The 24,373-nt window shown below is 37.1% G+C and overlaps 1 protein-coding gene across 1 annotated transcript in view; it reads left to right on the plus strand.

Moving 5' to 3' along the window:
* The window catches only part of OTOGL (otogelin like), a 175,256-nt gene that overhangs the window by 81,287 nt on the left and 69,596 nt on the right, over window positions 1-24,373 (plus strand). Inside the window, 4 exon segments of the mRNA NM_001373976.1 lie at window positions 11,045-11,179; window positions 16,896-17,045; window positions 19,553-19,672; window positions 22,302-22,418. Of these exon segments, the coding sequence (NP_001360905.1) occupies window positions 11,045-11,179; window positions 16,896-17,045; window positions 19,553-19,672; window positions 22,302-22,418 (522 nt within the window).

A 24,373-nucleotide genomic window follows, 5' to 3' on the forward strand; every position in this document is an offset into this window, starting at 1 on the left:
CTGTGCCCTGTCCCCAGAGGTGGAGCCTACAGAGGCAGGCAGGCCTCCTTGAGCTGTGGTGGGCTCCACCCAGTTAGAGCTTCCAGGCTGCTTTGTTTACCTAAGGGAGCCTTGGCAATGGCTGGCACCCCTCCCCCAGCCTCACTGCGGCCTTGCAGTTTGATCTCAGACTGCTGTGCTAGCAATCAGCGAGATTCCGTGGGCGTAGGACCCTCCAAACCAGGTGTGGGAAATAGTCTCCTAGTGTGCCGTTTCCTAAGCCGGTCGGAAAAGTGCAGTATTCGGGTGGGAGTGGCCCGATTTTCCAGATGCCATCTGTCACCCCTTTCCTTGAGCAGGAAAGGGAACTCCCTGACCCCTTGTGCTTCCCGAGTGAGGCAATGCCTCGCCCTGCTTCGGCTGGTGCACAGTGTGCTGCCCCCACTGTCCTGCACCCACTGTCTGGCACTCACTAGTGAGATGAACCCGGTACCTCAGATGGAAATGCAGAAATCACCCGTCTTCTGCGTCGGTCACGCTGGGAGCTGTAGACTGGAGCTGTTCCTATTCGGCCATCTTGGCTCCTCCGAAGTTTTCTTATTTTGTTGTGTCTCTGCCAGGTTTTGGTATCAGGATGATGCTGGCCACATAAAAATGAGTTAGGGAGTAGTCCCTTTTCTGTTGTTTGGAATAGTTTCAGAAGGAATGGTACCAGCTCCTCTTTGTAAATCTGGTAGAATTTGGCTGTGAATCCATCTGGTCCTGGGCTTTTTTTGGTTGGTAGGCTATTAATTACTGCCTCAATTTCAGAACTTGTTATTGGTCTATTCAGGGATTTGACTTCTTCCTGTCTTAGTCTTGGGAGGGTGTATGTGTCCAGGAATTTATCCATTTATTCTAGATTTTACTAGTTTATTTGGCAGAGGTGTTTAAAGTAGTCTCTGAAGGTAGTTTGTATTTCTGTGCATCAGTGGTGATCTCCCCTTTATCATTTTTTTATTGTGTCTGTATACAAATAAACTAGAAAATCTTCTCTCTTTTCTTCTTTATTAGTCTGGCTAGTGGTCTATCTATTTTGTTAATCTTTTCAAAAAACCAGCTCCTGGATTCATTGATTTTTTGAAGGATTTTTTGTGTCTCTATCTCCCTGAGTTCTGCTCTGATCTTAGTTATTTCTTGTCTTCTGCTAGCTTTTGAATTTGTTTGCTCTTGCTTCTCTAGTTCTCTCAATTGAGATGTTAGGGTGTCAACTGTAGATCATTCCCGCTTTCTGATGTGGGCATTTAGATTTATAGTGACATTTATAAATTTGCCTCTAAACACTGCTTTAGCTGTGTCCCAGAGATTCTGGTATGTTGTGTGTTTGTTCTCATTGGTTTCAAAGAATTTATTTATTTCTGTCTTAATTTAGTTATTTACCTAGTAGTCATTCAGGAGCAGGTTGTTCAGTTTCCATGTAGTTGTGCAGTTTTGAGTGGGTTTCTTAATCCTGAGTTCTAATTTGATTGCATTGTGCTCTGAGAGACTGTTTGTTATGAATTCCATTGTTTTTCATTTGCTGAAGAGTGTTTTACTTCCAATTATGTGGTCAATTTTAGAATAAGTGTGATGTGGTGCTGAGAAGAACGTATATTCTGTTGATTTGGGGTAGAGAGTTCTGTAGGTGTCTATTAGGTCTGTTTGGTCCAGAGCTGAGTTCAAGTCGTGAATATTCTTGTTAATTTTCTGTCTCGTTGATCTGTCTAATATTGACAGTGAGGTGTTAAAGTCTCCCACTATTATTGTTGGGGAGTCTAAGTGTCTTCGTTCATCTCTAAGAACTTGCTTTATGAATTTGAGTGCTCCAGTATTGGGTGCGTATGTATTTAGGATCATTAGCTCTTATTGTTGCACTGATCCCTTTACCATTAAGTAATACCTTTCTTTGTCTTTTTTGATCTTTGTTGGTTTAGAGTCTGTTTTATCAGAGATTAAGATTGCAACCTCTGCTTTTTTTTTGCTTTCCATTTGCTTGGTAAATATTCTTCCATTCCTTTATTTTGAGCCTATGTGTGTCTTTGCACATGAGATGGGTCTCCTGAATATAGCACAACAATGGGTCTTGACTCTTTATCCAATTTGCCAGTCTGTGTCTTTTAACTGGGGCATTTAGTGCATTTCCCTTTAAGGTTAATATTGTTAGGTGTGAATTTGATCCTGTCATCATGATGCTAGCTGGTTATTTTGCACATTAGTTGATGCAGTTTCTTCATCGTGTCATTGGTCTTTATATTTTGATATGTTTTTGCAGTGGCTGGTACTGGTTTTTACTTTCCATATTTAGTGCTTCCTTCAGGAGCTCATGTATGACAGGCCTGGTGGTGACAAAATCCCTCAGAATTTGCTTGTCTGTAAAGGATTTTAATTCTCCTTCACTTATGAAGCCTTATGGCTTCATATATTCATAATATATGGCTTCAACCATATATTATGGGTTGAAAATTCTTTTCTTTAAGAATGTTGAATATTGGCCCCCACTGTCTTCTGGCTTATAGGGTTTCTGCAGAGAGATCTGCTGTCATTCTGATGGGTTTCCGTTCATAGGTAAGCTGACCTTTCTCTCTGGCTGCCCTTAATATTTTTTCTTTCTTTTCAACCTTGGAGAATCTGAAGATTATGTGTCTTGGGGTTACTCTTCTTGAAGGGTATCTTAGTGGTGTTCTCATATTTCCTGAATTTGAATGTTGGCCTGTCTTGCTAGGTTGGGGAAGTTCTCCTGGATAATATCCTGAAGTGTGTTTTCCAACGTGGTTCCATTCTCCCCGTCACTTTCAGCTACACCAATCAATCTTAGGTTTGGTCTTTTCACATAGTCCCATATTTCTTGTAGGCTTTGTTCCTTTTCATTCTTTTTTCTCTGATCTTGTCTTCACACTTTGTTTCATTAAGTTGATAATCAATCTCTGATATCCTTTCTTCTGCTTGATTCATTTGGCTATTGATCCTTTTGTATGCTTCATGAAGTTCTCATGTTGTGTCTTTCAGCTCCATCAGGTCATTTATGTTCTTCTCTAAACTGGTTATTCTAGTTAGCAGTTCCTGTAACCTTTTATCAAGGTTCTTAGCTTCTTTGCATTGGGTTAGAACATATTCTTTTAGCTCTGAAGAGTTTGTTACTATCCACCTTCTGAAGCCTACTTCTGTCAATTCGTCAAACTCATTCTCTGTCCAGTTTTGTGCCCTTGCCTGAGAGGAGTTTTGATCATTTGGAGGAGAAGAGGCATTCTGGTTTTTGGAATTTTCAGCATTTTGGTGCTGTTTTTCTCTTCTTTGTGGATTTATCTACCTTTGATCTTTGATGCTGATGGCCTTTGGATGGGGATTTTGTGTGGACGTCTTTTTTGTTGATGTTGATGTTATCACTATCTTTTTGTTAGTTTTCCTTCTAATAGTCAGGGCTCTCTTCTGCAGGTCTGCTGATGTTTGCTGGAGGTTTACTCCAAACCCTGCTTGCCTGGGTATCACCTGCGGAGGCTGCAGAATAGCAAAGATTGCTGCCTGCTCCTTCCTCTGGAAATTTCATCCCAGAGGGGCACTCATCTGATGCCAGCCAGAGCTCTCCTGTATGAAGTGTCTGTCCACCCCTACTAGGAAGTGTCTCCCAGTCAGGAGGCACAGGGGTCAGGGACCCACTTGAGGAGGCAGTCTGTCCCTTAGTGGAGCTTGAGCATTCTGCTGTGAGATCCGCTGCTCTCGTCAGAGCTGGCAGGCACAAACATTTAAGTCTGCTGAAGCTGTGCTCACAGCTGCCCCTTCCCACAGGTGCTCTGTCCCAGGGAGATGGGAGTTTTGTCTATAAGCCCCTGACTGTGGCTGCTGCCTTTCTTTCAGAGATGTACTGCCCAGTAAGGAGGAATCCAGAGAGGTAGTCTGGCCACAGCCACTTTGGCAAGCTGTGATGTGTTCCGCCCAGTCCAAACTTCCCAGTGGCTTCCTTAACACTGTGAGGGGAAAACCATCTACTCAAGCCTCAGTAATGGCGGACGCCCCTCCCCCAACCAAGGTCAATAGTCCCAGGTTAACTTCAGACTGTGTGCTGGCAGCGAGAATTTCAAGCCAGTGGTTCTTAGGTTGCTGGACTCCATGGGGGTGGGACCTGCTGAGTGAGAACACTTGGCTTCCTGGCTTCAGCCCCGTTTCCAGAGAAGTGAACGGCTTTGTCTTGCTGGGGTTCCAGGTGCCCCTGAGATATGAATAAAAAAACTTCTGCAGCTAGCTTGGAGTCTGCTCAAACAGCTGCCCAGTTTTGTGCTTGAAACCCAGGGCCCTGGTGTCGCAGGCACACAAAGGAATCTCCTGTCTGTGGGTTGCAAAAACCATGAGAAAATCATAGTATCTGGGCTGGATAGCACAGCCCCTCATGGCTTCCCTTGGCTAGGGGAGGGAGTTCTCTGGTTCCCTGGCCCCTTGCACTTCGTGGGTGAGGCGACACCCTGCCCTGCTTCTGCTTGCCTTCCGTGGGCTGCACCCACTCTCTAACCAGTCCTAGAGAGATGAACTGGGTAACTCAGTTGGAAATGCAGAAATCACCCACCTTCTGAATTGGTCTCGGTGGGAGCTGCAGACCAGAACTGTTCCTATTCAGTCATCTTGCCAAATCCCCCAGGTTCTGCCTTTTCAATAAGCTACTAGATAGTGCTGATGCTCTGTGTCTATGGACCATATTTTGAGTAGTAAGGATGTAGAACATTTTACTTTCTTTAACAACCTGATTTTAATTATTTTTGAAATTATTCTCTTCTGCATAGTCAAATTTAAGTTACATTCAGAAAAAAGAAAGTTTTGCTAACAATATAATGTCAAACATGACATGTTCCCATTGGATATATCATTACTGTTAAAGATGGTTGTTTATGGTATCATTTTAAGTAGTAAGACAAAGATTCTGTGAAGCTTTATTTTTCATTTTGTTTATGGAAAAAATATTTGCAATTTCTACCAAAAGCATTAAAAATCTTGTTCATGTGTCAGCATCTTTACAAATATTTTCCAATGTATGGTGGTGATCTTTGTTCACATTATTATTTCATTCATTTAATAAAACAATTTTAGGGGCCTATTAAATATAAAGCATGCCAGTAAAGAAGTATCTACTATTTATACTCCATATTAAGACAGATTTCTCTAAAAAAATTCTAAGGTTTTGATGGTGAGGACAATGCCTTATATTTCTTGTTATTCTTTCCAAGTCATTTTGCAGAATGCTGGACATTTGGTGAACTCAATAACTACTTGTTAGTATTTTCTCCTGTTACTCTCATTTTCTTTTGTAGTAGAGAAAACATAGCATTTATCATTGTTGTTTCACATAGTGATTGTGCAGAAAATATTTCAAGTAGAGTATTTGTCTTAACTCTGAGTCCTGGCAAGAGGAAACTATAATCTTGTGTTTATGTTTAATTGTAGAGAAATAATATCAACTAATAAATAATGGACAAGGCCAAAATCTAATAAAAGACGTACCATACTTTCTTTTCAAATGATATTTTTTTCTCTCTCTAGTTCCTCATTTCTATGAAAGACAAATCATAACAGGACCAATTTACTTGCAAAATAAGTTTTAATTGTAGTATATGTGGCTTGATTATTTGCATAAAATGCAGCAAGAATAATTATTGTTCATATAGGCTCTTTTACGTTGGCTTTGTTGTAAGTTTTTCATAATCTCAGATTAGGCCTTTTAAAAGCCTCTTGAGGTTAGCCAAGCTAAGGATTTATATGTGCCTGCAAATACCTATATGAATTGGGTTAATTTCTCTCTTCTTGAGGTTCCAAAATAACTCGGGGTTCCTAGGCCTGTCAGAAAGTGATGTGCTTTACTTACTACAGGTCACAAACATTGTAAAGGAATTGCATAAACAAGGTGTCAGGCCAGTCTGTACGAGAGGCTTTGGTCAGCTCTGTAATGTCAACTTAAATTCCCCAAAGCATATCTGTAAATATCTGTAAATATTCCATCCTAGTCAAAGCTGTGGTAAAATAACCAGTGTCTCCAACTGTGTCCTGTTACAACAGAAAATAGATTCTTATTGAACTTATGCAAATAGCTATATTGCCATAATTTAAGAATACTCACAAATGATTTTTAAATTCTGGAGAAATCAGATAGGAAGAAATATGCCTCAAATTTTGCTCACAAGAGGATACTTTACTCAATTTGTTGTAAGCTATAAATAGCTCAAAAGAAAGAAATGTTTTCTTTTCTTTTTTTTCTTTTTCTTTTTCTTTCTTTTTTTTTTTTTTGAGATGGAGTTTCACTCTTATTGCCCAGGCTGGAGTGCAGTGGTGCAATCTTGGCTCACCACAACCTCCACCTTCTAGGTTCAAGCAGTTCTCCTGCTTCAACCTCCCAAGAAGCTGGGATTACAGGCATGCGCCACCACACCTGGCTAATTTTGTATTTTTAGTAGAGACGGGGTTTCTCCATGTTGGTCAGGCTGGTCTCGAATTCCTGACCTCAGGAGATCAGCCCGCCTTGGCTTCCCAAATTGCTGAGATTACAGGCATGAGCCACTGCGCCCAGCAGAAATGTTTTCTTGACTTTAGAAAACGAAACGTAAAGAAGCCGAATGTTTCAAACAAAAAAGTCGTAAGAAAACATTTTAGCCTTCTATTAGTTCAGTCCCATGCAGTTAACTTCTGTTCTGCCCAGTATTGGGCCAGCAATCCTCATGAACACATCTGCTCTCCAGTGAGAATCCCAGAAGTTTTCTCTCTAGTCTGATGGCACAATCTCCAAAGTTATCAGAAAGCTGCCTTCAAGAGCACCTGTCAGAGTCCTTTCCACAAACTTCCTTAAGGAAGCAAGTTGTGGACTGCAGCTGATTATAAAGTGCTTTTTGAGAAGAATCAAAGTAAAACAATAATTGTCTGTGCATGACAAAAGTCTTTAAAGACACAATAGACAAGGAAATTTGATTATTTCTGTGGCATACAATAATTTAATGCAATAGTCATAATTATTCCTGATAACACAGATTAAGACATACCAGAATTATATGAATCTCATATAATTTTGGAACATATATTAATGACACATTCATATAAAAATAACTCAAAGAAAGTTAAACACCATTTCGTATTTGACAATGATTCTGGTATAATTTTAACATACCAACGAAGATGAATACGTCTGTCTCGGACTTCAGGAGCCCTAATATCCAAAAAATTAGTTTGAGGCCAAAAGACTGAATTTAGAATTTGGAAAGGTTATCAAATATCAAAGTCTTAAAACACTTGATATTGCAAAGTAGAGTCACAGATGTCATTTATGTAATCAAAATGCTAATTCAAATATTTTAAAAAGCAAAAACCTTTACTCTTTGGTAGAGAGGAGACTCAGTTTTCCAAATCATCTTAAAACTTAATAAAGACAGCTAAAAAGGTAAATTTAATCTGTCTCTCTCTTCTCTTTTTTTGTTGCCATATACTGAAAAGGTAAATAAAAATCTTTTGCTATCTCTTAATATTACACAAAAAGCTTGTTCAAAAGAGTAAACCAAATTTTACCTTTGCATTGTGCATTATTAACACTAAAGTTAATTTTAAGAAATACATCCAATTTTAATTAGTTTGATCACAAGATAAGATATTCATAAACTTTTTGTAACCTTTTACAATATTTACCATTCTTTTTCCCAACTTTTTATGTCTTCTTACAAGAACCTTATGAAGGTGTCAGCTGAAGGGTGGTTTTGGCCCCAGGCAGCAGAGAGTCATGGATGACCTGATGTCATTCTTGCAACTTGGACAATCTCTGTGTGACTGCTCTGTTTTCTGCTACTCAGGCTAGCATGTCTAACTTTCTTTTCTGTGTCTTTTCTCTACTTTTTCTTCAGTTCAGTCATCATTTCTACTTCCTCATATGTTCAGCTTGTTTTTACCTGGTCAGCTCCTACTCTTCCTTATATCCTTTACATGTTTATTCACCCTCAGATCTTACTGCAAAACACTTAAAAAATCGGTATTTTCTGGTTCAAATTTGAGAGAGAATTGAATAGAATATAGTTCGTTTTTTCTGCCAGCATTGAAGTCCCTTTGCCCAGAAATGAATGCGCTGCCTTGGGACCTAAACCATGGCTGCCTGAGGCTATGGTATCAGCAGAGACTTTGTGTGGGATAATTACCCTTAAAAGGGGCTGGTGCTATGACAGGTGCTGAGACTGACATGTCAAGTATAATTATATACTTCCTTGAAAGGCACTGACAGTTTCTGTTTCAGACTCATTTTGGGGCATATTCTGTACTAAACCTTTTAGTACCTAAGAATAAAGGGTTTTGAGGAGCCCATGTGGCACATTGATGTTGACCTTTTTCCTCCAGCTTTGTTGTCATTATTACTATGTTGCTTAGCAACTCTGCGGCATTATTTCTAAACCTAATATTAACTTGAAATACATTAGAAATGAAAAGTATAGAAATGTGACTTTTAGGTATATTGCTATTGTTACAAATTACTGTCAGCATAGCATGATATTATAAGACAAACCATACAAGATAGAATATTTCTTGACATTTCAGATTTAATATAAAGGATGAAACTAACATTGAGGCATTTTAATTAATAGCAATAAAATATAATGGCAATAGAAAGCCTTTCAATCAGCTTTTCACATCCCTTAATCTAAATAACTTTTCCCAAGAGGAAGAGCAAAACAAAACCCTGAATTATGTATTTTTCCCTCTTTGAAAATTATGCAGAAAGGCAGAAAAGTATGACATTGTTTTTTTCAGTAGTACAATGCCATAATCATCTTAATGACCCTTATTATTTTGCAAAAGGATTGTGTAAAAAGCAGCAAAAGCTCCCAGCATCTATGAAGGAAAAATGGGTTACAGAGGGATATATTAATTACTCTATCTATACCATTCATTAAAAACCTATCCTCTAGGCACTGTAATACTTATTAACAAGGCAGAAAGAATTTAGCCAAAATAAGAGATGAATTGAGCTAGTTTTCATATTGCCAGTGTTGTGAAAAACTAAGTGTGGAGAATTTACATCAAGACCTCTATGGTCATTAGGCAAGGTGGCTTACACTTCTAATCCCAGCACTTTGGGAGGCTAAAATGAATGGCTCACTTGAGCCCAGTAGTTTGAGACTAGCCTGGGTAAACATAGTGACACTCTGCCTCTACAAAAAAATTTTAAAAATTGGTCAGGTGTGGTGGCACACAGCTGTAGTCTCCCAGCTACTCAGGAGGCCAAGGTGGAAGAATTGTTTGAGCCTGGAAAGTTGAGGCTGCAGTGAGTCATGATCATGCCACTGCACTCCAGCAGCCTGGGTGACAGGGCAAGACCCTATCTGAAAAACAACAACAACAACAACAACAACAAAAAACAAACTGTATGATTGCCAAACTTCTTTTTTTTTTTTTTTTGTTTTAAGACAGTCTCAATCTGTCACCCAGGCTGGAGTACTGGAGTGCAGTGGCGTGGTCTCAGCTTACTGCAACTTCAGCCTCCCAGGTTCAAGCGATTCTCTTGCCTCAGCTTCCCAAGTAGCTGGGACTTCAGGTGCGTGCCACCATGCCTGGCTAATTTTTGCATTTTTAGTAGAGACTGGGTTTTGCCATGTTGGCCAGGCTGGTCTTGAACTCCTGATCTCAAGTGATCTGCCTACCTCTGACTCCCAAAGTGCTGGGATTACAGGCGTGAGCCACCGCGTCTGGCCTATAATTGCCAAACATTTAATAACTTTTTCTTACTATGAAAATAAACGCTGACCCCTATGTCTCAAAATGGAAAACATTCAGGAAGTGTGTGGGCCTTTGAAAATTGAACATTGAATCCAAAGAGAAATGTTACATTTCTTCCTTTCCTTTTAATGAAATCTCTACTGTCCACAATCAGTGAAAGGTCTCTTAGAGCAGTAATAGCTTTTAACTTTGGGCAAGATTAGGACCACTTTGAAAATTTGACAAGAAGTGTGTACTTTCTTCCTAGAAAAATGGTAAGTATATGAGTTGATTAATATGTTAGTTTTATTTAATTATTTCACATTATATACATATAACATCCCATTGTATCTCATAAATATATGCAATTATAACTTGCCAATTAAAACTATTAAAGAACCAGATGTAAACAACATTTTATAATGAAATTTCCAGAGTCAGTACAACTGAAGAAACCTATCCATTAAACTGGGGGAGAAAGTTAGAAACTTTGATTCTAAAGAGTGACTTAGTGGATGCAGTGGGGAGTTGCCAAGGAAAGGGGTCTACCCGGAGGTGGAAGTATGTCATTTAGAGTAGAGAGACTAAATAGTGTTCCTTGAATTTAGGGATTCCCTATCATCTAAAGTTGTCTTTTCTCCTCAACCATTTCTAGACCCTTCCTAATTTCTTTACAAGTGGCATCAAGACAAACAAAACAGATTAGGGATTTGAACTCTGATCCTTCTCTTATTTAGCAAAGCGACCTTAGATAATCAATTAATCCCTCTTAATCTCAGTTTCCTCACCTGTAAAATGGAAATAATATCTAATTCAAAATGTTTTCATAAGAACTAAATTGGATAATATATGTAAAATTCAAAGCAAGCTCTCAAATGAAACAAATTATTTTATTTACTAACAAATACCAAAGTTTTGTATCTATTTGAATTCTAACTTATAGACAAATAATTATTCAGCCAGAAATATCCTTTAAATAAAACAAAAGACATGTCTCAAATGAATATTTTTTAAAGATTTCTCTAAGTGACATATTGTTTTGTTGATTATTTATTGATAAATAAAATGATAATGGTTGGTACATTTGAGCTATAGAAATAAAATGGTAAACTTGGCTGGAACAAAATTTTAACAGAGATATTACAGGTGTTTAAAGATTGAGCTATCCTACTATATTTCCATAAAATTCTTCGTATTATTAGTTAAAAATGACTTTTTATTTTAGAGGTAAGTTGTTTTTCAGTTCTAATGCAATCCACTGTCAATATTTAAGATTTCTTAATAAAAATAACTAAAAATAATATAGGTTGTATATATTCATATTAATAAAATATTTTTGACATTTCAGAGTGCAGATGATTCAGATATATCTGTCATTGCCCAGAATAAGAAATGCTTTGACAACGATATTGTTTGTTCTAAAAGTGTTTTGATTTCAGTTGGGGACACTGAAATTTACCTGAATGATACTCCTTACAAACAGGTTAGTGAATTATTTCTTTCAGGATCATTTGAACTTGTCCTGAGGATACTGAAAATAGAATAGAAATGATTTGGTCTACTTCTCTCTGTAAACGGTTATGAGATCTATGTTGTTTTTTCTTTTCATTTTGTGTGGCTTCAGTAAATTGTGCTTGACTTCTCTCTTCTTACTTCTTACTTCCCTTCTCCATATTCCAATTCGTTCCTCTTGCTTTCATTCCCATAGTTGCCATTTGGGCCCTTGCAACCCCCACCTATTGCCTTAATTACTTCAGTAGATTCCAGGCTAGACTCTTGGCTTCTGGTTTTAGTCTTTCCCCTCTAATTCATCCTCACATACTGCAGCATAAGTAGTTTTTATTTGTGTATGTCTTTTTTTTTTTTTTTTTTTTTTTGAGACAGAGCCTCACTCTGTTGCCCAGGCTGGAGTGCAGTGGCATGATCTCAGCTCACCGCAACCTCCGCCTCCCGGGTTCAAGCAATTCTCTTGCCTCAGCCTCCTGAGTAGCTGGGATTACAGACGCATGCCACCACGCCCGGTTAATTTTTGTATTTTCAGTAGAGATGGGATTTCACCATGTTGGTTAGGCTGGTCTCAAACTCCTGACCTCAGGTGATCCACCTGTCTTGGTCTTCCAAAGTGCTGGGATTACAGGCATGAGCCACCACGTCCAGCCTTGTATATGTACATTTTTGATGGAAATCTAATATGTCACTCTGGTTCTTCAAGACTTTGAGATGCCTTCCCACTGCTCCTCCAAGGCCTTGCCAATCTGGCTGTTTCCCACCTCTCCTGCCTGCTCTTTCATTACTTTCTGCTTCAAGCCCACATTCCAGAAGGTGGAGCATCTTATTAGTCCTTCATTACTATTATCGCTTCTTCCTGGATCTGTCTTTCCATTTAACTTATTCTTATGCAATATGTCTTATCATACCTCCTCCAGGGAGCTCCTCCTCATACCATCAAGCACCCTATTAGAATGTGTATCGTACTTTAATGAAACTACTTGTGAGCTTGTCTTCCCCAGTTGTCTCCAAGTTCTTGTTTATTGTATCCTTGGAGCCTGCCCAATTTAAAAGAATGAATAAATTTCATTCATTCATTCATTTCATACATTCTTTTATAATGTTTACTGAATATCAAAACGTGCTAATTATTGGGGCTACAACAGTGAAATAACACTGTGCTTGCCTTTAAGGAGTTTCTGCTCAGGTGAGGGATACGTTCAGGTAAATAAGGATGCACATGGTAAATAAGGCAGCATGGTGTCCTATGGTAGGAATTTATGTAGGATAATATGGGAACTCCTGGGAAGAGCACCTAAAGAAATCTGGGGTGCTTAGGGTGATTGTTAAGAGCATAGACTTTAGAGTCACTCAGTACTAACTCGGAACCTCTGTTCCATTACCTGCTTGCTCTGTAACTTTGGGCAGGTTTACTTAACCTCTCCAAGCTGCAGCTTTTCCATCTGTAAATTTGGGAAGATTTTAGAAGCTACTTCTTTAGTTTGTGTGAGGATTGAAATGAAAATATAAATTAATGGATTTGAAGAAATGATTCTTCTTACCCTCCCTATTTCTGAAGGCTCAGAAGACATGCTCTGGAGGAAATGATTTGCTCTGAGTCTTAAAGGATGAGTAGGCATTAGCCAGGTGAAGAGAGGGAGTAGGGTGGCAATCAGTACAGACAAATAAACCCACTCAGTAGGGCAGAGCTGAGAGATGAAATGGCATGTTTGGATAACTGCAGATGGTTTGGATTGGTGGAAGCACAAAATATGGGACAGTGGATGGAGGGAGTGGCAAAGTGACTCAGGGAGGAGTGTCCTGATAGCTGCCATTCAGGGAGCATGGGGTAAAGGCAATAGATGAGGGGGCTGAGTCCAGACTATGGAGGCTCTTGAATGGTACAAGATATTTGAACCTCATTTTATAGGCAAGAAATTTCAGAGTTAGAAAGTACATAATTTGACAAATGGGCTTTAAAAACCGACCTATATTCTGAGATTTTTAGAACAGTGTTTCTCTCAGTTTGGTCTGCAAATATTCATTAAAACCATCTGGAATTTTTCTTGTAAGTGCTGGTTTCTGGGCCCTACTTCAGTAATTGGAATGGCTGATGCTGAAAACAAAATTGACATTTTCAATGGTACTTGAAATTCTTGTGCACACTAAAGTTTGAGAACAATTACCTTAAAACACAACTATGTTTCAGTCAGAAACATTGAAACTAACTAGGCAGCAATCAACCTTTGGGCAAAACAGAGTTTCTACAATCATGTTGACATGTTTTTAAAGTAATTACAGCAGTTTGTCATAACCATCAACCAGATATTCATTTATAGGTGAAGGTTATTTCTAAGAACAAGGATGTTAAAAAAGAAACAAGAGAAAATAGTAAATGGTCTTATAAAGACAGTGTGACACATCTTTGAAGTGGTGATTGCAACTCCACATAACTTTCGACTTCCAGTTTTCACTTGTATGTAGGTGTTAATGAATCTCCTTTGTATAAACTGTATGACATAAGATTAAGAAAAGTCATAAAAACAGTTTGACCCTAAAGAAATCCCCTGCAATATTTTTCCTAAAACATCGAAAGTGAAAAATAAGCACTATTTATTTTATGGTAGATGGACCACCTATCCAGGGGAAGAAAAAAAAGCCACCTCTGTTATTTTTATATGTAAATGCACAATTCTAATTTTATCAAATGTATAAGATATAAATATTTTATTAATTTATTTAAGCTGTACTTTAAATATTTTAATTCTCCATAGTTCTAACATATCTTGCTAACATCACTAGAGTTTGTTTAAAGTGCTCTAATTCTCATCTGAAGTGGAGATCTCTATTTTGGACAATTCATAATACCTCACTGTTCTAATGAGAAGCATTATTTAAAAATCTGAAAAGTAAGGCATATGGCAACTCCCTTTGACCATAGAGGATTTTCTTGTAGTAAACCGCCCTATCTAATGGAAATGAAGGATTTTATGTCTAAAGACAAATAGAAAAGATGTGCTTTTGTATCAGGATAACTGATGCAAAACCAAACTGAGCAAAAGAGAAACAAGTCAAAGACAAACAAGATGATAGAAAGATGCTAAAAAGCACAGTGAAAACAATAGAATTAGTTTCTGTGGCAGAGACGGACTTGGGGGCAGGGCAAGCTATGCAATTTGTTCAAAACAGGGAAAAAGTTTCATTTTCTTGTTTCATGTTCTATCTTGATATGTCATGGTGTTTTTTTTTTGTTTTTTTTGTTTTTTTTTTTTTTTAAAATCATCATTTAATGCCATGCTGACTCAAGCATAGGGATAGTCCTGGGGTGGGAGCACACCCTGTCAGTGCTGAGGGCCTTCCTTGCCTCATAACTCCAACTTGGCACTTGGGTATGCTTGCCTAAGTCCAACTCATCCTGCCTCTGTGCTGCAAGCGGAGCGTAGCAGTGGTCTCTGGGTAGCTGCAGAGAAGCAGGCATCTGAGAATCAATCCAGGGAGATTGTGCGGACTGCAGGAGATGTGAGCCAAGGCTTCAAGGCAAGGCCCAGACACATGATTGTCTCATTGAACTTCACTGACAAAACACGAATTCACAGGTAAAATTAGAATTTCAAGATGGCAATTACAGAGCATTAAACCCCAAGAGGGGGCCCACTTCTGAGCAAGGGGCGGTCCTTGCTCAGAAGAGCATTGTGCTGTCTTAAATGCCTACCAATCTGGCCCATCTTGAGGATGAAAGTTCTACTGGGGCAATCAGGGAAGGCCTCACAGAGGAGGGAGCATATGGGTCACAATTGATGGGAATGAGGCCATTACGCCAAGATCTGGAAAACAGAGTTCCTAGCAGGAGGAACACCAAGCACACAGGACTTGAGATGGGTAAAAGCTTAGGTAAATTTGAAGAACAGAAAAAGAGCCAGCATAGCTGAAGCTTAGTCAGTGGGGGTGGGGATTGGGAAGTGGAAGGATATGAGATCAGAGAAAGCCAGTTAACAACACATATGGTTATATACAATATATACTGTTCTATACAATATATTGTGCACCTGTTTTAAGTATGACCTTGGTCTAGGAGACTGAAAACTCCTTATGGATATGACTAAATTTATTTCATTTTCCCTTTGAAATATTTATTAAAAAGTCTACTGTAGTGTAGTATTTTCAAACTATGCTTTTGTTATTACTTGAAGGAGAAAAGTAACCAAGAATTTCATATCTCCTTCACAATTTTTATTTTGCCTCTGGCTAAATTTGTCTTACTTTGATGTTACTGTGCATTTTTGAAGTTATTATATGAGTTAATTTCAAGGTCAGATTCAATATAGCCATGTGTTGCCCTTGCTTATAAAGAATATTGTATATTCCTACTTTACAATAAAAGTTCTCTAACATTTCCCGATATGTTCCGTCTCCCATTTCTCTCTGCTTTATCCTTTCTACTGCCTAAATTATCTTCTTTTAATATACAACCATGGTCTAATACTTCCCTGTTTGAAAGCTTTTATTGACTACATTTTGCACATGTGATAATTACTCTGGATAACTTGGTTGCAAAGGTCTCAGGCTATGATCCATCATGTAATTCATGCTCTAGCCTTTTGGTACTCTCCTTAGTTCTGAATAAATCTTTGACTTTCTTGTCCCTAAGTCTTGATTCAAGCCATTTCTTTTGTTTGGAAGGATTTCTTCTCCGTTCTCATTCCCAAACCCCTATACCTTGCTGTGTATAACCTCTTGCAGATCAGTTCACACCCACCCCTTGCAAGAAGCCTTCTGGAGTCCCTTTGATGGTAATTCACTGCTTCCCAACCCCCTACACACATACGGTAGTTCCCCCTTATCCATGAGGGTTAGGTCCCAAGACCTCCAGTGGATGCCTGAAACCATAGATAGTAGCAGACCCAATTGCCATCAATCAGAACACGTTTCTGTTCATGCCTTTTACCCACAAATTTAATGCCTTTTCCATCTTAACTAAGCACTTACCATGCGCTGTGGCTGTCAGTTTTGCAGTTTAATGTGCAGCAGCAAAACTAGCTGAATTTCTTTTCCCTTCTTCACAATTTCACAGATAGAAGATTCATTCTTACCATAGATCTTAGCAACCGCAGCATACAATTTTTTTTTTCTTTCTTGTTAAGTTGAGAACTTTCCCCTTTTCACTTAAAGGAAGTACTTCACAGCTTCTTTTTGCCTGAATTGGGAAGGCAATGTCTCCTACCAAACTTAATGATTCTGATTTTCAAGACATATTTAATGAAGTCAGTAGACTATTTCCATGCTATCATTAACTACTCAGAAACATGCGCAGGACCAAATTTCTCTCTTTTGCAGGCAAGGCCATACTTTTTAGTTCTGTCATATTTATTCATCACAGATGTAAAATTTCTGATTCGGCAGGGATATCACTTAGTGTCTTCTGTGTCCATTCCCTTGTTTTGCTCTTCCCCACATGTAACTGAAATATCTTTTCCCTTTGCCCATTTATCCATGTGGGGTCCATCTGCTAGTTTGCGTCTGGTAATCAGTATTTATGTATTTCCTATTTTGTGCAATTGTTTTGTCTTTTCTTACAGAATTCAGAAAAGGCATGACCAAGCAACAATATTAGTACACAGATAGTTGTTGGCAAATATTAGCTAAACTAATTTGATATATTTTGGTTAGAGAACTTACTACTCACTTTGTTTCTTTTCTTTTCTTTTTTTAAGAAACAGTCAGGTTTTTTTCTGGAAAACAAATCTACCTACCAGCTTTGGAAGGCTGGCTACTATATAGTAGTATACTTTCCAGAGAAAGATATCACTATTCTTTGGGATAGGAAGACAACTATTCATATCAAAGTTGGACCACAGTGGAAGGTAGGTCAACCTAAGCTCCAAATGAGATGTAATGAATAAAATCACATTTAGTTTTTGATGTTTGATGAAAAGAAAATGATTAATGTTTTCCTTTAAGAACTAGGTTATATTTCCAGAATTATTAACTCATACCCTTGTGAAAAAGAACTTCACCAACTAAGTACAGTGTTTGTGTACAGTTCTTTTTGACTTTAACCTTGCAGTATCCAGTTTTCCAAGATTACTTAAGCCAGCTTTCTTCTTCTCTTTTTCTTCAGCTTCATTATGTGATTTGTTCATAATGCAATTAGATTCAGTTCTTACAAACTGCATTCCATGTTTTCCTCCACATTCTGGATATATATATTTTTTAAGTTTACATGCAGTAAAATTATTTTTTAAATGTAAAAAAAGTTACTCTTATTGTGTCCAGGTCTATAGATTCTGACAAATGCATTGTATTAGTCCATTTTCACACTGCTATAAAGAACTACCTGACACTGGGTAATTTATCAAGAAAAGAGGTTTAATTGACTCACAGTTCCGCATGGCTGGGAAGGCCTCAGGGAATGTACAATCATTGTGGAAGGCAAAGGGGAAGCAACCACCTTCTTCAAAAGGTGGCCTGAAAGACAGAAAGATTGAGGGGGAAATGCCACACTTTGAAATCATCAGGTCTCATGAGAACTCCCTCACTATCACAAGAACAGCTTGGGAGAAACCACCCCCATGATCCAATCACCTCTCACCAGGTCCTTCCCTCAACATATGGGGATTGTAATTCGAGATGAGATTTGCGTGGGGACACAGAGCCAAACCATATTATGCATGGAGCCTTGTATCCATCACAACAGTTCTACATAGAACATACCTGTCAACCTCCAAATATACTTCATGTTGCTTCTTTATTGTCAACCCCTACGTTTACCTCCTAACCTCAGACAACCACTGATTATATTTTCCACTGCTATAGTTTTGCCTTTCTCAGATACCATATAAATGGAATTGTACAATCTGTAGTCTTTTGGGTCTGGCTTCTTTGACTTGGCAAAGTATATTTAAGATTCATACAAATTGTTGTGTGAATTCTATACTGTTGAGTAGTATTCTGTTATGTGGATGTACCACACAATCTATTTATCCATTCATGGTTGAATATCCAATCTGAGTTGTTTATAATTTTTGGCAATTTATATTTTAAATTATTTTATATACTATTCCCTGCTAAATATTTTTATTAAATATTGTTAAGTAGTTTACTATTTAAAATATTTAAAATTTGATTATTTTGAATATTTATTTGAATATTTTAAATTCATATTTTAAAGTTGTTTGCAAAAACATTGATGTATTTTTTTAAAATCTAGTTTACCTGGAATTGAGACTGAGACTCATGGATATAATTTTTGTCAAAGAAAAATTGGAATAGCAACAATATCTTCTCAAAAATACAGAAAAGATACATTTTAAAAAAAGATTTTAATATATTGTAAATGTAAAATATGATTGTATATTGAAGTTATAGTCTTTAAGTCTTAAGGAGGATAAAAGCCCAAAGATCTATTCTTAGGTTTGTTGGCATCTTGAATTTCTCTGATGAATCCAAAATAACCTTCAGTCATTGCTGTCTTTCTTCAATGAATATTCTCTGCCATTCTTCATCTGATATCCTTGTTTCCAACAAGAATGGCAATATATTTTACTACTAGATGAAGGAGGCGAACTTGCAGTGATGATTTTCTAGAAGCAGTAGAACTACTCCTTAAAATCTTGAATTTAAACTTGCTGAATGCTCTCTTCAATATTGAAGAATAGAATCTATCCCTTAATGGAGAAGTAGGCTGCCTATGTCTCTGGCAAAGCAGACAATAACCTTAGAATTACATCTGCGATAGCCGCTTATTACCATGGGTCCTCTGTTTTCAGAAATCACATCTGTTCAAAGACAGTGGCCACTACTAACAGTAGTTATCCTAAAGCTGAGGCATCAGGAAGGGGGATGTGGAAAAACAAATGGTTGACTTGTTTCTAACAGGTAGGCAATATGATATATTCCAACAAGTAAGGAATATGTCTGCCATTCTTCATCCCATATCCTTGTTTCCAACAAGGATGGGAATATATATAATTATGAATTACATATATATATATATATACACACACACATGAATTCTGTGTATACACACATATACATTTGCCTACACATACACTCTCATATGTACTGTCTTGTTTGAATTATACTTTTCCAAGTTATTTATGTTATTAGTTGTATTAATGCTAAGACACTGGTAAGTGTGGTTAAATAGGACTTGAAATAAGGCAAAATATTTTTGCAAATTTAAAATAATCACAAAATATAATTAAATTGGTATGAGAAAATCCACTTTCTTCAAGTTAATTTTTGAAAATGATTGCTGTGAAAATTCTTAAATATATATTTGAAATGTCTCAAAAGTTTTAATGAATATGAGTCTTTAAATGTTAAACTGAAAACAGAATATTTCCTAGTGACTTTTCTCTCACTTTAGAACAAGCTATCAGGATTGTGTGGAAACTTTGACAAATGCACTTCAAATGATATGACCACATCTAATAACTTGGAAGTGAGAAATGCTCAGGTATTTGGAGGTAGTTGGGCATTAGGACAGGTAAGTTACATAAATGTATTTTAGAAGTCAACAAAAATTTTTAAGAATATTTTTTCACTAGAACATTTTATTCTTATTTAGGTAATATTATTTTACATACTATTTTCATAGTAATTTATAGCTGATAAACGTTCATATTTATCTTCTCGTAATTTTTCTGATTACCTTATCATATAAAGGATGTTTTCTCCTTATTATAGATGAAGAAATTGAGGCTTGGGGAGGTTAAATGAGTTGTCTAATATTATATGGCTACAAAGTAGCAGAGGTGACATTCAAATTCATCTCTTCTCCCTCATGTTTTCCTCACCATAGCAAAATGCCAATCAATGTATCTGCATTTTGAAGGATGATGGAACTTTTGCCAGTTCAAAGCAATAAATAAATGAAGACAGAGTTTCTTAACAGCTGTGTTACTGTATTACATGAAATAAAGGGGGACACGTGTATATGTGTGTGGGTGGGTGGATTGTGGTCAACTACCTTTGGCAGCAGTTGGCTAAATTAATTTTTACATATTTCTGTTTCAAAGGTTTCTTGAGGCATTATAAGCCTATAAAGAAGGGACATGTTTGAAGGATTTTCCATACTTACTGACATAATATATATTTTTATTTATTAATTCTCAAGGAAGTAGTGTTATATGAAACACATTTTGAAAAATGCTGAACTCAGAAAACAGAGTCAAATTGGAAATTGGTTCTATTCTTTCTTCTACTTTCTTTTTAGCCTGTTGTTCTTTTTAATTGATATGGGTGTTTGAAACCACAATTTCCTGATTGGTTACCATTTGGTTAGTTACTTCTCTACTTTGCCTAGTTTACTAATATGTCTAAATCGCTTTAAAGAATAAAGAGGGGATAGGGTAAAACATTTATTCCAGCCAGTAATATTTGAGTGTAGTCTACACTTAAGAGTACAAAAGTGTACCTTTTAACATCTAAAATATCTGCTATGTTGAGAGAAACAAAATCCTTTTAACTGTGGCTATGTTACCTCTTGTTACCTTTAGAAGTTTTTGAAAAAAATCATTTTACGTTTTTCTCTCTGCAAATGAATTAAGAAGTAACTATTTCTAATGGTACTTAAATATCTAGAGTAGTCAAATAATTTTAAACCCCCTCAAAATAAGTTTTTTATTCATACCTGATAGACAAAGCTAAAATGCAGGTCATTTAAAAAAATTCACTAATTTTTATTTAGCACTTAATGTTTTCCATTACATACGGACACATAATATGGAAAAATCACAGTCTTTGCCTTTAAGGAATTTGGAGCCTGGAGGTGGAAAAATTAACAGTCAGAACATAGTAAGATAGTTGCTTTGATAGAAGTGCACACAAAGTGGGGATTGTGATGGTCCAAGAAAGGTTCCTGGAGAAGGTACCCTGCAGGTGAATCTTATAAGATTTATAGGAGCTAAGGAAGTGAAATTTATGGGAAAGAATTTAACAGGGAAAGGAGGGAGCAGCCACCTAGAAGGTGTCAAGAGGCTGGAGAGAGTGTGGTGCACAAAGTGAATTTCAAAAAGTTAATTCTGGTTGTGGTGTAAGTTCTGAAACAGAGAATAGCTGAAGTGCAAAGTATAGATCTGCAAGATACAAGGGCCAAAAGGTTCTTATAATCCAGCTAGAAATATTAAGTCAGTAGAGATTTAAGACTGTATTAGGAAGGATGAATTTGGAGGTTCCAAGAAGGTCTCCTACTTTCCTGGCTTTCTGGGTGGATACTGGTGTTCCTCCCTGAGGCAGGGCAAAGAGGAGGAAATGAATGTGGATAGTCGGGTAAGGACAATGGTGTAGAGGTAGGGATGGTTAGGATCTGCTGAGAGAGAAATGACAGATATATTTAGGTGGAAATGTTAGTTCTGAAATTCAGGAAGGACATGTGAGATGGACATAGGGATTTGGTAGTTACTAGTATATTCAGGGCGTTGAAGCCAGGACACATGTACCGAATGAGAAAAACAGAGGTTTGAGGATTAAGCTTTGCAAAGAGAGGAGGGAGAAAGAGATTAGGGAACAGCAGCCAATGTAGCTGGAGGAAACCCAGCAGAAAATTGTGTCACCAAAACCAAATGAGGAGAGACATTTAGGAAGGGTAAAGTATTAAATAGAATCAAAGGCAGCAAAAGTCAAGCAAAATGGAAGACTGAAAAATTGCCTTCATATTTAACAATGAAGAGGTCATGGATGACCTTTTTCAGGGCAGTTTCAGGGAAGGGTATTAGGGGAGGAAGAGGCCAAATTGCTGCCCGTGTGGGAATTGAGTCTGCAGAGACTTGAGTACATATAACCTCTCAGATGATTTGTGACAGAAATGAAGAAGATGAAAATGAAAGAAACAGGTCATGTTCATGTAATTTTTTTAAGTCATGCAAATGCTATGTTTAAGACAATTTAAAAATCATTTATCACCACTCTATCTCTAATATTGCCACGATTTTAATATTCTGTTTAGTTGCTTTCAAAAATAATATATGCAATTAACATTGAATTGGATGTGAGCAGGTGCTTTACACAAATCCTATCTAAAAGGATGAGAATATATTAGGTGCAATTGCAATGAGTGAAGTTGGGTAGGTTACTCCCTTTGAAAACTTCTTTTCTCTCTTAAATTTTTTCAACAGTGTGAAAGTCCAGATGAAACAATTAAACCCTGCGAGGCACATCAAAACAAATTTCCTTATGCCAAGAAAGAATGCTCCATTTTGTACAGTGATATTTTTGCTTCTTGTCGCAATGTGGTAAATGAATACTTTAATGAACTCTCAAGTTTCAAGATGTTCTACTGTGTCTATAACACCGAAGTGAACACGACACATAACTGGGTGATCCATTGGCTTTTTAGATGTACCACCTAACTATTGTTAGGGGGCATATGTGCTAGTTTGTTTTTCTGTAGAAGTGGCACATTTAGTTGATTTACTTTCTCCCTTACTACATCTAATTTAACAGTGTACCTTTGTACGTGTTTGTAATAATTTGTTCTAGTTTGTGGAAAATTATTTACATACATCATTTTATGATTAAGAGCATAAATGTTTACTTTTCTTTAGAGAACATTGTCAAATGGACATTCTTCTCAACTCAAAGTACAGTTTAAAAGTATTGCTTGTAGCATATTTGAAATGATTTTAGAAGCACATCCCAAGATGGAATGTACTTATTTAGAAATTTCATTTTCAAAGCTCCATCCTAGCATGATTATTTTAGGTCCCAATAGAAGTTTAAGCAATATTTCAATGTATTGGTAAGAATTAAGTAATATTTCTGCTGCATACAAAGCTATGCTAGTGGTCTTGAGGGAAGTCACTTGTATGATTGTTTGACTTGTGAGCTAAGATGTTGTTTTTCTCTCGGGATACCATTCTGTTTCAAAGAACAAATGATATATGGTTATTCAGACATTCAGACAGGGATATTTGGCAGATATTTTCTTTCTATCTTTCTTTTTATGAGATGGAGTCTTGCTCTGTCATCCAGGCTGGAGTGCATTGGCATGATGTTGGCTCACTACAACCTCTGCATCCTGGGTTCAAGCGATTCTCCTGCCTCAGCCTTCTGAGTAGCTGGGATTGTAGATATGTGCCACCAAGCTCGGCGAGTTTTTGTATTTTTAGTAGAGACCAGGTCTCACCATGTTGGACAGGCTGGTCTGGAACTCCTGACCTCAGATGATCTGCCCACCTCTGCCTCCCAAAAGGCTGGGATTACAGGCGTGAGCCACTGCGCCCGGCAGATATTTTCTTAAAATGTGTTAAATGAGTCTGTGGCTTTAAGGAAACACCTGATGGTGTCTGTCGTCTTTGATAAAATTTACTTTCAAGGGAAAATTAGAGTTTTGTAAAAGTTAGATCCACCCCTGTGAATTTATAAGGTTTTTGATACTTAATGAGTTTTTTGTTGATCTAGATGGTGATATTAACAAATGTGACTTGTAGCTATTGTATATAATCAAGTGTGTCAACATTTTGAAGATCTGCACGGGTCCATAAACTTTCCACATGACCAATGCATGATGTTACAAAATCATGTAGAAGTAAAAGATCCATTCAAAAGGCGAAATAAAAAACAATTTTAATATAGCAAAGTATAAAGTTTATTGATATGGTTTTAGATTTCACATTACAATGAACTTTTTAAAAAATTATTTTTTTGAGTTTTGATATAGTGTCAAAGAATATCACAATTACCTGGAAAAGATATTAAAGTACTCCTTCCTTTCCAACTAAATATATGTGTGGAACCGAATTTTCTTCATCTATTTCAATCCAAACCCAAACAAGACAAAAACATTACAATAGACCGGATGAAGAAGCAGATATGAGAATCCAGCAGTGTGCTATTAAGCCACACATTAAAGAGATTTGCAAAGATGTAAAACAGTGCACTCTTTTCACTATTTCTTAGCATATATTTTTCACTAAAACCATGTTATTCATGTAAACATATAAGGTTTATGTTATTTTTAAATGTCTCATTTTTAATGTCTAATGGAGTAAATATTGGTAGATATAATCCCATAAACAAAACCTCTTTGGGGATCTCAGTGATTTTTTAAGAGTGTAAAGGGATTCTGAGACAGAAAAGTTTGAGGACTGCCATATTAGAGCCACATAGGTAGACTAAAATCTTGTTTATAAAAAGAGTTGCTTTTGAGACTTTTCAGAGTTTCCAAGGACCATGCTTGCTTGACAAG

This window comes from Pongo abelii, chromosome 10 (genome assembly GCF_028885655.2).
Source record: "Pongo abelii isolate AG06213 chromosome 10, NHGRI_mPonAbe1-v2.0_pri, whole genome shotgun sequence".
Classification (NCBI taxonomy): Eukaryota; Metazoa; Chordata; class Mammalia; order Primates; family Hominidae; genus Pongo; species Pongo abelii.